This window comes from Carassius gibelio, chromosome B2 (assembly GCF_023724105.1).
Source record: "Carassius gibelio isolate Cgi1373 ecotype wild population from Czech Republic chromosome B2, carGib1.2-hapl.c, whole genome shotgun sequence".
NCBI lineage: Eukaryota > Metazoa > Chordata > Actinopteri > Cypriniformes > Cyprinidae > Carassius > Carassius gibelio.
The window spans coordinates 12,948,397-12,962,467 of record NC_068397.1 but is presented as its reverse complement, the minus strand read 5'-3'; the positions used below and the strand labels follow the sequence as shown (position 1 = coordinate 12,962,467).

The 14,071-nt window shown below is 36.3% G+C and overlaps 2 protein-coding genes across 2 annotated transcripts in view; one reads left to right on the top strand and one right to left on the bottom strand.

Annotated features, from left to right (window-relative positions):
- clcn2a (chloride channel, voltage-sensitive 2a) overlaps window positions 1-582 on the bottom strand; it is a 66,135-nt gene extending 65,553 nt beyond the window's left edge. Inside the window, exon 1 of the mRNA XM_052549008.1 lies at window positions 79-582. The gene's annotated coding sequence lies outside the window, so the exon portion shown is untranslated. The remainder of the gene's footprint in view (window positions 1-78) is intronic.
- Window positions 583-2,546: 1,964 nt separating this feature from the next.
- Window positions 2,547-13,630, top strand: thpo (thrombopoietin). Its single transcript, XM_052547479.1, has 5 exons — window positions 2,547-2,799; window positions 7,673-7,803; window positions 8,924-9,010; window positions 9,121-9,285; window positions 11,362-13,630. The coding sequence occupies exons 1-5, from the start codon at window positions 2,667-2,669 to the stop codon at window positions 11,503-11,505; spliced, it is 660 nt and encodes a 219-aa protein (XP_052403439.1). The 5' UTR covers window positions 2,547-2,666; the 3' UTR covers window positions 11,506-13,630.
- The last annotated feature ends 441 nt before the right edge of the window (window positions 13,631-14,071 follow it).

The following is a 14,071-nucleotide window of genomic DNA, read 5'->3' as shown; positions in this document are numbered from 1 at the left end:
CGCTTTAAGAGCGCAGTTTATCGGCAGCAATATTGGACATCTTAACAGGTTGCTATTTCGTCTTTGGCGGCTACTTACATTTTTCCGCGCCGGCTTTTAGTCTTGGTAAGAGCTCCTCTTGAACGCAACAGTCCAAACGTCACCTACGCCGCTCCATTTAATGACGCAAAAATGTAAGAAATCCCCACACAATTAAAGAACGAAATCAGTATCGATTAATGACGTCGGTGCTCTTCGGTCCCAATTGTTCGTCTAGACGATCGAGATACTTTCTGTGTAATTGTCCTCGCCGGTGAATTGGCAGTGCCCTGTTGCTGATGCCTCTCGCTCGCCTTTGAATTCGCCTCAGACTGGAAGCTAAACTTCAAAAAAAGCCAAGCGCGTCCATTAAAACATACTTGTCGGTGTTAATGCATCACCTAAAGCTTTGGATTAGTGAGCACTGCACGCGCTGATAGGTAAAAGAGTAATTAAGCCGGCAGAGCCTGGGGCGCGTGCACTGGCCAGGAATTGATTCTGTGATGCAATGCGGGTTCCGTCACTGGTTTAGTTATTGCGGGTTGACTCCACTTCTGTTCCTATTGCCTGTCACTAATGCCGTGTGATGGCGCATTTGTCTTCATCAGTGTATTGTGCCGATGTCATTTTGATAGAATGTTAAGTTTGAAAGTGCTTAAATGCGTTTCAGTTAGTTAAACTAATGATCTATCTATCTATCTATCTATCTATCTATCTATCTATCTATCTATCTATCTATCTATCTATCTATCTATCTTCAAAGGGGAAGATGATCTATCTACCATGGGATGAAGAAACCAGTTACCATCCAGATGTCCAATCATCCATCTATCTATCTATCTATCTATCTATCTATCTATCTATCTATCTATCTATCTATCTATCTATCTATCTATCTATCTATCTATCTGTCTGTCTGTCTGTCTGTCTGTCTGTCTATCTATCTATCTATCTATCTATCTATCTATCTATCATGGGATGTATACATATATGAAACCAGTTACCATCCATCCATCCATCCATCCATCCATCCATCTATCTATCTATCTATCTATCTATCTATCTATCTATCTATCTATCTATCTATCTATCTATCTATCTATCTATCTATCTATCTATCTATCTATCTATCTATCTATAAAAGGGTAGAAAGATGATATGGAACACGTTTCACATTTGTGTGGTGTTGCAATCATTACTGATGGTGTTCCAAGCTTGTCGTGATCGCAGCGACTCCAAGGTTTGCAGACAAGTCTTTTGCTCTATCCTGATTTTTCACAGCTGTGACTTGTGGGCTGCTGCAGGGTGACTGAGTGGAAGATTGTTTCTGCACTGCGAAAGAGAGAGGGTGTTGAGATCCTCTAATTTCAGTGTAAGCTAATGTTCAGAGCAAACATGCTCTCGTATTTAAACATAACTATCACCATTCTGGTTTAGTGTTCACATTTGCAGCAAATAAACAGTGAATGCACTATGATCTCTTCATGTTTACAACAGCTCACCAAATCCAAAGACAACAGGTCTTTTTTAGGAAGATATACCTGTTTTTACCTGTTTTTACCTATACCTGTATATTTCTGCAAACACGTCTGTGCATGCATTTGAATAGTATAGCCATACAGGTGACAGGTCTTGTACTAAGACTGAAAAATGTTAAATGAAAGTACTGCTGAAGCTCATTTTAGTCGTGAGTGTGTGTGTGTGTGTGTGTGTGTGTGTGTGTGTGTGTGTGTTTAATCTGGCAAAATAATTATGTTGGAGCTGAATAAAACAAATATTTCTGATAACTCGCAAAGGGACAGAGACACCAGAAGGCTGGTCATGAAAGTAGGCCGTCTGAGCAAACTCATTCAGCTCTGCTGATTCATACACACACCTGCTTTCTATAAGCCCTTGAACACTTAAAAACACAGAGATCCCGTTAAACATGTTTGTATCATTATGTTACAGTCCAAATAGATATACTGATTACACCTTTTGTTGCCATCAATCTGTCTTATTACACACTGGATCATATACAATTTTATATTATTCTGTGATATTAATAAGTACATTAAATATTTTAAGAGTAATATCGTTACAGGTGGTGACTTTTGCACCACTTTGATTTTACTCACAAACAGGGACAATTTCAGCTTTGTGGGTTGACATTTTCAAATGTAATGCATACTGTAAATGTACATGTGACAGTAAATAGAATACTGTACTTGTGCACAATGACATATTTATACACATAAATTCAAGAAAACAGCAAATATTTACTAGCACACTTAATAAAAAATATTATAAGTAAAATATGAAGTGTGAATATGTGTGGAGGTAAATAAATGAAGGAATCCAAACAAAGCATGTCCTACTGAATGTGGCAATCCACTGAAAGCAGCAGACTGGTCACATTATGAAATATTAACCTGAACAAACTTTTGTTTGTTCGGCCTACCTAAGTCTGTTAAAAAATTGTTTTATTTATTTAGAATTGCATCAGTATCTAGCTACAACCCTAAGGGTTACCCTCACTTTTTATTTTGGCTTCGGTGTGCAGTGACTCACTACAGGGACGTCGGGGCATGTTTGAGACGAGATAACAAACGTCCCAGCCGGGAAAGGAAGATTCATCAGTCAAAAAGTGTGGGGGCGATGCATTGCAAATGGTGAATGTAGTCAATATTGCAGGAGCGCACATCTCGGTGGGCGTTTTCGCGTTACTTCTTCAAAAAAGACATTCTCCAATGGAAAGCAACGCAAAAGAAGAGCTCTCATGTTGTAACGGCATGGATTTAAGTAAGTACGCATGAATGACTGCTTCCTTTTACAGAACTGTTCGTGAAGATTGTTAGCTGCTTTTAAAACACTTTCTCTATAAAAAAAAAGTATTTATAAAGTGCTGATAAATTTGAGTTTTGGGTCTGGTCAAATAAACCTATTGTGTATAAACCTATTTTCTAGTAATGACTAGCTATTTTGCACGGGTGACATGCAGATTATTTTAAAACTTCAGCTAAAATGGTCATTATAATGCAGAATAAATGCATATAATGCATATAATGCGGTACTGATTCATTTATTTTTAACTAGCAAATCTAGATCAAGTGAAACGTGACTCTGTTGTACGTCATCTCATCTTTTTGCTGTATATCATTCACCAGTTCTAATGTTTTCGTTTTGGAATTGTAGACTCCAGGGCACGTATTCACAAAACATTTTAGGCTATCTTTTCAGTGATCACTTACCATTATTTATCACTAAGAGATCTCCTAAATAGCAGTAAACGTTTTTAGCTAGGATTTTACTCTAAAGCTGCTGAGACAAACTTTTACTAGAGAAGTCTTAAAGGGATAGTTCACCCAAAAATAAAAATTTGATGTTAATCTGCTTACCCCCAGGACATCCAAGATGTTGGTGACATTGTTATTTCAGTAGAACACAAACAAAGACTTTTAACTCAGATTGTTGCAGTATGTCAGTCATATTATGTAAGTGGGTGGGAATAACGGCTTTGAGAGTAAAAATGTGATGATACATTGCTGTGTAAAGACACAAAACAATCAGCCGGACATTTTATCCTACCTGTCAGATTGTCCTACCAAGGTTTGTTGCGCATGTGCACATCAATATCACATACTTTACAACAATATTTAATGTATCTGCATTATTGTTAGGGTAGGTTAGGGTTGGGGTTGGCATAGAGTAATAAAACACAATCTCATAGGTAGGGGGAAAAATATTGTTGGTTTCCTGTAGCTTTATCCCTTCTAGCTACAACCTCAAATATAACACATAACTAGGAGTGTCAATGGTCCACTTAAGAGATAGGTGGCGGTAATGCACTTATAGGTCTGCAGTCATAAATAAAGCAAGAAGAAGAAGAAGACTAGGGCTGGCATAAACGATTAATTTTTAAACAATTAATCTAGCAAAAATTTTTTCGATGCATCGATTAATCTAATGATTATTTTTTTCAGACCGCTTCGATTTAGATTATCTCCCCATTAATTGACTACTAACAATTTATACATGTTGATTTACATATCTGAATGAAAAAAACATGAATTCCTTAACATTGCAATATATGTTGATTGCTCTTAAAATTACAAAATAAAAGACTGACTAAGAATGCATTACTTTGCACTTGTATAGAGATAGCATTCAATAAAACCTTGAAGCCTTGAAAACACATAGCTTACTGAAACAAGCTTGCTGAACACATAGGGCCTAGCTTACTGAAAAAAGTTATTCTTTCAATTGAAAATAACAACTACTTGATGTCTAGCATTCAATAAAAAGGTCACCCAAAATACTTGTTTAGAGCAATTAAAAGAATACAGTAACCAATGTAAACTTGAGGGCTTTAAGCTAATACAGAGAGTGCTTTTCAAAAAAAAAATAATAATAATACAATTAACAGTGGGAGCCAGCAGCCTGTCATGGAGAAAAAAAATCTCGGAATGCTCCGCGTGAAACTTTGACGTTCCGCCCTTTTTCAATGGTGTCTAATGATTTTGGTTAATATGCACGAGGGAGAGAGAGAGAGAGAGAGAGAGAGCAAGACAGCGCTCCTCTAGTTTGAAGACTGTGAGTGCGGAAACGCGCGTGAAACTTCGGTGTTTCGCCCTTTTTCTATCGTGTTTAATGATTTTGATTAATAAGCACAAGAGAGAGAAAGAGCAAGAAGCGCTCATGTTGTTTGAAGACTGTGAGTGCGCGCGCAGCCGGGGCTCTCTCTCGTACGCGCCCTGTCAGGCATCACTCACCGATCAAATAAGGCTTTGACAGCCGCCAAAGAAAAAGATCAATGCAGAAAAACCCCTGGATTGGTTATATAACGTTAGACAGAATGTTGATCCCGCCATCGCGTATATTCAGCGCACATAAGGTAAACGTTTTGCAAAGTTTTTTAGAGAAATAAAAACAGGTCGACGAATCGATTCGTATATTTTGCGTCGAGGTATTTTTTTCGTCGACGTCATCGATGACCTCGACGCGTTGTCCCAGCCCTAAAGAAGACGTGTCAGACATCGGCTGTTGAGAACGCGCTCAGGATGTGCTCAGGACAGTTTGGAAAAAAAACTATAGGTCACTTTCTTGCACAGACTGATCGATTTGTGTCTTTACACATCAATGTATTGTCACAAGCCGCAGGATTTAATTTGGTTTTCTTTGTGTATGTTTGTTTGACTCTCAAAGCCTTGATTCCAATCCACTTACATTATATGACTGACTGACAGGAAAGGTTTGAGATAAAAATCTTAATTTTTGTTCTACCGAAGAAATCTATCAGTAAATAAACATCAAATTTAAATTTTTGGGTGAACTATCCCTTTAAGCTAAGAGAAAAGGCAGAGTTGACCTCATAGCTATGGATGATGCTTACTAACTATTCACGTAGTAATTGGCTGAGGGGGAGGGGTCTCTGTCAGAGATTTATGTTCTCATATTCAAATAAAGATTTAAAAATAAAAATTTTAATTGCCACATTCAAATAAATAAATATTTTTAAATGCATGATAAGTGTCACTTATTAAACAAGAATTTGTTCTTCTTATTGTCAGCCTCTTACATGTAGGCTATGCTTCATGTAAAGAATTAGTGGATTTATGCATATAAACAGCCTCTTAATTAACAGAGCAATTAATCATGGCTGATAGTACGACATGACATGCAAAAAAAAAAAACTGATTGCAAAACCAGCTATTACTTCTTGCGCAACTGGTTTATGAAAACAAGGATTTGATCTAATGAAAATCTGGAGTTGGGAAAACCGCCAAAACCAAACTGCCAGCACCAGCCATTTTTACTATAATTTGGGGTTTGGTTTAGTGACTTTGAAGTCCTCTTCACTAATCCAAATGTTTCACAGATTTATGAGCTATATTTAGCACTAAAATTCTTTGTAAAATACTAAATAGAAAAATAGAGAAAAATAAAAATTTAGGAATCCTAAATTTAGGACTGACACAGCCATATTTTTATGTTATGAGCTAATTTTAGCTTTAAGATGTTTTGTGAATATGGGCCCTGAACTTCTACCCACCAGGTACAGGATGTCAATGTAGCATCAGGTTGACGACGGACATGACGGTGGACAGACTTTGCATTTTGGTTGAGAATGAAATTAGTCAGTATTTGCCGTCAGTTTGACGTTGACTTAACGTTGGTTTTTGGGTACACAACCTGAAAACAACAAATACCAGCATCAGCTGAAATCGGTATTGGACACTGACCAAATTAAATTTGACATTACACGTTAAATTGACATAGAATTTTCGTCACCTGACGTTGTGTGCCTTCTGGTTGGCATCTGTTAATTGGTTTATTCTACCTGTCGGTCTATACATACATTAAAATAATTACTTTTTATTAAATTTGTTAACTATTTTGAGTAACTTGCAATGAACTCGAATTAATATTTAAAACACTAAAGTAGGTTACTGTAGCACTGGTGTACTGCCATGGGCAAAGCTACACGCCTAACCTGATTTTACCAAGTGAGACATGTTCCTGGGACAACATCGTTGTTGACCCTGGAACAACATTGTGATTAACCAATCAGATTTGAAGAACCAGTTTATAGATTTTGTGAAGTTTATGCTTAAAATCAGTGTTTGGTGCTTGTACATCAGTGTCATTCATCTATCATCTCCTCTGATTTTAGGGATTACTCATGGTTAAGGTTAGGTTTAGGTGTAGGGATATGGTTAAGAATATATTTTTGGAGTAAAATGTTGTTCCAGGGTCAACATAATATGTTGACCTAGGAACACATCGGACTTGGCAAAATCAGGACGTGCAAGCTACACATAAGCATTATCCAACTTATAGTAGTGGGCGTGGCCTACCTGATATTGCGACTGGTCTTTCTCATCATATGTAGTAAATTTAAAATTGTTTGTAGCAATAGTTTTTACCATTTACTGCACTTTGTTCTTCTTCTAATTGTTTACCTATAGCGGCTAATGAATGAGAAGTCACAGAAAATAGCTTACTTGCAAAATAAGATGCATAGAAGTAAAAATCTCATTCATTTTCTCCATTGGGCAATTGATTTCTAACAGTAGCTTGTAAACCTGGAGGCAACAAGTTTGTTAATCAATGACATATGCTTTTGTTAAAGTTATCAGCTGTATATTCAATCTTTAAATCAATAGTTTTATATTTATCCATTGTTTTAATTTGGTGTCTTCAGTGATTCATGGAATTGTTGTTCTTTCAATCATTAAAGCCCTCATTAAAGTACACATACCACATCTTTTTGTCTGATTTTCAATTACTTTTTTGCTTAAAATCATCGACTACTCACAGCTGATTGGTTTGGTTCGTGGCTTACACCTTTTTAATGAAGACTTTAATGTCTTACTAATGAAAATACTTCCGGAATCAAGGTTTTTGAAAAAGTGGACGTGCTGTTGCACTTTACTATAGAAAAATATTTGACCACTCAGTGCCGCCGCCAATCATAAATCAAATATTAAAGAGAGCCATTTCATGTGACTATTAACTTTTGATTTAATAATTTTATAATGTAATCATGTAAATGTAGTTATCGGAAAGTGTTATTGAGTATTGCACATTTGTGACTTTATTCATCATTGTATTCCCCAGAGTTACATAATGCATTCCAGACTCACATTTTCCCATTGGATTGTTTGTCTTATAGGAGTGCTGGTAGTAGTGTTCAGCATGGTTGCCTCTGAACTGTCTCACGTTCACACTAGACCAATTGACTTTGTGTGTGACAGTGAGGCCAGAAGAATGATGAACAAGGTGAAGGACTTACAAGTGGAAATGGTAAGAAATCTACTTCAGATGTTCTTTTACTTCCAGTCTTTTTTTCTATTTTTTTAAAGACCCATTTATACCAAGAACGATAACTATAATGATAACTATATCAGTGTCCACACCAATGCTATACAATAATGTTGTGTTTATAAGCACAGTCTGCAGTTGTGTCATTTTCCACTTTAAATGCTTGATCTCTTTAAAGCAGGATCGATTCTGATTGGCTGTTCTGATGTTTTTACCATTCATCAGCTAGAAAAAAGAAAAACATTTAGAAAGTGATTCCAGTGATATCATTACTCTATGCTGCTATCGTTATAGATATCCTCTTTGGTGTAAAATGGGTCTTTTCGATGTTTTTCTGTGGCCCAATGTTTAAATTCTTAGCTTAGCTTATACCATAGTAACTCATGAGAGATCATTACAAGGACAGCCGAGCCATTTTATTTGAGCACAAGGTCTGAAAGATATTCATCTGACTTGAACTGGCGTTCCAGGAGACTATATTTTTTGGCAATTGAATAAGGCTATAAAAGTAAGGCTATAAAATAAAATATAATTTTCAAGTCACCACCATATATCTGTGTTTATGTTAGTAAAAAGGGAACCCTAGGGTTGTGGGTTCGAATCTCGGGCCGGCAATAACACGACTTACGTGAACTTGAGCAAGGCATCGAACCCCCAACTGCTCCCCGGGCGCAGCAGCATACATGGCTGCCCACTGCTCCGGGTGTGTGTTCACAGTGTGTGTGTGTGTGTGTTCACTGCTCTGTGTGTGTGCACTTTGGATGGGTTAAATGCAGAGCACGAATTCTGAGTATGGGTCACCAATAAAAAAACTGCAAGAATCAATACCAAGTTACTCTTTTCCCATTAATAGCTAAGCCTCATTAGATGTTTGCATGCTACACTTCACTTCATAGGTATCTTTAAGTCTACCTATTTGCATGTTAACTGTCTGGCTTGATTCTCTACTGTCTTTTCCGTATTGGCACCATCCATTCTCTTTTTGACTTGACTCTGTGTATGTTTGACATTTTGCCTCACTCTGGCTCCTCAGCATCTACATCTCTGCTTGTCTATCCACTGGTGAGACATTTGAAAGGCTGTGTTTTCACTCCCTTTACAGGTAGTCTGCAGTGCTGTTGATGCTCTGCCGTCTGATATTAAATTACCATGCATCAGAATTCACAAAGCAACCTGGGAGAGAAAATCAGTGAGTCGTTCAATGCAACCCACTCCCACACACTCCCTCCATTACAGCATCAACCCACTCATGCTGCTCTCGGGCTCACACTCTTTGAGACACCTGTGTTTGTGTTCCAGGTGCATGAGCAGAGGGCTGAGATCCTGCTGTCTTTGGGGACTCTAGCGCAGGATGTGCGGTCTGCCAGGACACTCAGCCAACCTGGCTGTGGACTCACTCTGCTGGAGCGCTTGGAGCACAGTATCAACAACTACTTGCACGTAGTAAGACTACTCCACATTGAGGTGAGGACAACCAGTTCAACCTTGTGCTGCAGCTCAGATAGATATCGGCACAAAGATTTACAGCATGCAGACAGATTGCGAGCCTCTTGAGGAAATCACTCACTAAGGAGCAGATATTGACTTGCAGAATGAAGAATGAGGGCATAGGATTTACCACAGGACTGACTACAGCATCTGACCTCACAAAAATAAATACATCTTAAAATAGAGTCTACTGTATATGCACTGCATTATGCAAAAATATAAATAGTCAACAATCAATCAATAAATATATAACAATTCAAAAGAAAAATATATAATTATTCAAATAATAATTTAATAATTACAATAAATGCAGTAATGGCAGGCCACATCAAATATATATATATATATATATATATATATATATATATATATATATATATTATAAAAATAATATGTATAATAATAGCTAGCTAAGTACTACATAGGCTGTGTCCAAATTCAGGGTCTGCATCCTCCTTAGGATCCTTCCTACCCGGTTGAAGGAGGATGGGTCCTCCGACGACCGCAAAAACCGGAAGTCGGTGTTTGTGAATTTGGACAGCCTACCCTTCTTTCAGTTCCCTCCCTTAACCGTTGCTCATATCCTGTCGCCTAGCAACCGTGACAGCGCCAAGCAAGACGCCGGTGAAGAGCTCATCGTTCTCTCCCCGGAGCTTTATAAACACTTCTGTCTGCTCTTTCGTCCTTAGAAGCGTTAAAACAGCTTCAATCACTAACAAATAAGCTGTGTGTAAGGGGATATTCACACAGGCAGTAAGGAAGAAGCTAGTTTACAAAAGTAAACGTTTTTTTTTTTACATATACACGTACACATGTAAAAAAAATGCTTAACGCTAAAACAAAATGCCTAACTAGAAAACCACTGAAAATATATCTTTTTGAAAAGCCAGTTTTTAAAAAACATCGAAAATAATACTCCTCCCCCACTCCGCTACCGCTCGCTTCGTCCTGCCGAAAAGAATTATGGGATAGGTAGGACGCGAAAGGATCCATCACACCCATCCTTCGAATTCGGGGAAAAGGAGGACGCATTTGTGGGCCGCATTTGAAGGATCCTACGAATTTGGACAGCCTTCGTCGCGGCGCTGTGACGTAACATCCTTCAAATGCGTCCTCCGAAGGATGTAGACCCTGAATTTGGACACAGCTATAGTTTTGTAATATTGAGCTAGTATTATAAATATTGTTTTTGTTGATTATTATTTTTTTTTATTTAACACATTACATTTCAAAATGTAATATATTAATTAGCAAATGTAACATAGTAATTTAATTACTAATAGGAAATAATGGGAAACAAAAATATTTTTTATGATAAATTATTTATTTATGTATCATATTTAATTATCATATTTATTTAATCTTATGACAATTGTAATTGTTGATTCAAAACTAATAGGCTTATAATGTATTGTAATATAATGTGATCACATTTATGTAATTTTATTTTTATATTATACAACAAGTGAACAGGTGACAGTAAAGGGGGAAAAAATTACTTGGAAATTTTTTTAGCTTAAAGACGTAAATGGAGTTTTCCCCATATGTGGATGTGGCTGTGTACTATTTAGCTATCAATGAAAATATCCTGCCTTCCCGGAATCTTTGTTGATTTGTCACGTCATCTTGGTGACTTTGAGTCCATGTGACCTGTGCCTTCCTTCCCCAGGAAAGAAGGGAAGATAGCGACATATTTTACCAGTGAGAATGATGGGAACACGGTGCTCTCTGAAGTGCATTACAGCATGCCCCGCTGATAAAATATACATACCGCCACTCCACGATTAAAGCACGTACTGTGGGGAGATGCCGGACTGCAGTTTTTTGCTTATTTCTGAATGATGTATTTGCAAAACATAATTAACCTACTTCTTGTGAGAATCAAAGCTGGTGTTTTCAGTGAGCTCAGCGATGACCCAGTAATCTTCCAAAGTAGCTCAGTCATTTTCGTCCGTAAAAATCCTTTCTGTTTTTCCCTGCTTCAACAAGCTATGACTATTTTAAGCTCAACCACCTTTTTCCTTATCTGTCCATCTTTGTCTCATCCAACAGGGGGAGCAGGTAGGGCCCCAGGCAGAGCTATGTCTGGGTCGGCCCTCTAAGGATTTGGGTTTGGTGTTGAAGCACTTTGGGTTTCTGCTAACTGGCAAGCTGGAGTGGCTCATTGCAGAGATGGCAAAGGGGTGCAAGGACTGAAAGACTGACTTCTAATCTTGTATAATGGGACCAGACAGGCCCAATCGATTTTAACAATGGTCCAACTTCAAGACAATGGTGGGCCATGCACTTTGCCAGAGATCAGAGACTTACTGAGGAGAAAGTACATGATCCATAAACGACAACACTGTGCCATCTGCTGGATCATAGCTGAACTGACTCACCTGTTGAGAGGCACCTACTGAACTTTTAAAACAGACCAACTGTTCTGAACTGAATACAGTTTCTGGTGAGTGCTTATATATCACAGATTCTATTTATTTATTTTATAGCCTGCATGAAGGTTGCATTGACTCTACATGGTGTGATAGCACATGGAAGATAACTGTGACAGAATGTGTGACAATGCGGAGGTAGTGCGGTGCACACACAGGAAGGGACACTTTATCTATACACTCCAGGTTATAATTATCACATGTTTGTGTATATAATACATTTTGTGTAAAAATACTATTTACAATATTTTGTAAAAAACAACAACTTGTAATTAATCCAAAGATTAAGACATAACAGAGTCAAAGCATCAGTGACCAAAATATTTAAGAAAATATTTTAATATATTCTCTTTTAAATATGTTTTTTTTTCTCCTCTCTTGTAATGTTATCCACATTTTGTAAAATGTATCTCTTGTAAGAGTTTTTTTTTTTTAATGTACATATCTAAATATTTAAATATATTTTCATTTAATTTGTGTTGTGGATTCTGAACTCAGAATTTAGCTTTGAAATGTACAGTATGTATCTGTAGTGTATGCACTATACATACAGTTTTACTGCAGTGGATTTACTAGTAGAAAACATACAATACTGTTCAGAAATTTGGAGAAATAGTCAGAAATATAAAAAAAAGGACTTTCATTCGGCAAGGTCACATTAAATTGATCGAATGTGAACGCAAAGACGTTTATAATATTACAAAAGATTTCAAATAAATGCTTCTTTTGAACATTATTCGTCAAAGAAAAATGCATCACATTTTACATAAAACTATAAAGCAACAGCATATCAGCATATTAGAATGTATTTTCTGAAGGATTGTATGAAACTGAAGACAGGCTGAAAATTAAGCTTTGACATTAAAGGAAAGATTACATTTTAAAATATATTAAGTGGAACATAGTTATTTTAAATCGTAACAATATGTCACATTATTTACATATTTATTTTACTAATTTTACCTCACCAATTCACAAGAAGCCATGAGTCAGAGAGTCATGGGAAAATCTCATCTTCTGGACTCATCCCATATCTAAAGAGAAGGCAACTATTTTAATTTATGCCTATTTATTATAGGGATTGTGCTATGCTTTTGCTGGTTTAGCTGAATGGGTCCTGGTCGGGTTATGATGGTTCAAGAAATGACAACCAAGAAATGACAACAATCTATAGTTTATTGTTCTAGATTTATCTTTACTTTATATCATTCCATGAGCTCTCAAATGATGAGCAGGAGAAATTTAAAGTGAAGACCCTAATGTGTAAATCATGTAACAGATTCCAGTCTCAGACACAAAATGAGCTGTAGAGAGAACATCAGGGAGAGCTTGTGACTGATTGTGCAATACAATAGCTGACAGATTGGTAGGAACTTTGAATATGAATATAGAATCTGCTAAAAGACTTCTTTGGTGATCAAAAGAGACCCTTTTAAAATCAGATATTTGAATTTGGGGACAAAAGCCCAACTCGGTTAATTAGTCCATGTATGAGATGATTAACTTTGAATGTTAATGGAATACTATGTAAAATGTCTTCATTATATGCAGTCATCATCACTAAGTATTGATTCTAGAAGTCTGCACAAAAACCTTTCAAACCTGGAGGACTTTGGCTGTGTCATCCGAACCCCCTTGACTTAAAATATTTACTAAAGTCCTGAGATTTTAAATGATTATTTCTATTATTTAACAACACATTAATCACATTACAATTTTTTTTATCTTTTCATGTTTTATTTAGCTTATTTTAAAACTTTTTATTGTTTTAATTTGACATTTTAATTATTATCTTTTCAACTCTACAGTTCTTTCATTGCCCTAACCTGATGTAATCTACTGTTTAATGAAATTGATGATGTTGACAACAAAGAATAGAATATATTTTCTTTCTCTTTCTCTCTCTCTTTTTTATCAATTTAGTAAACAACAATCCCATTCAAATCTATGTTAGGTCAAAAGTAGAAATCAAAAAGTAATCAGAATACATTTCCTAATATGTGTAAACCAACAGGTTACATTATTAAATATAAATATTATGAATATTACAAATATTTGAAAGGTTTTATATTCTCTGTCCTCATAGGGCAAGCAAAAATTAGGTCCATGTAACATTATCTTGAAAATCTATGTGCTGAATATGTTATTGTAGTGACGTTTCTGATTAATATCATATAGGCATTTACCTCCAACAGTTTAATTATAGTTCGGAACATTGCTCTTGAAAGCCTGCTTTATGAATGCAAAGTTTGTTTAATATTGTTTAATTTTTTGTTTTGTTTAATATGTTTAATAGAAGTTTAATTTCTGCCATCATTTTGGGTTTTTCC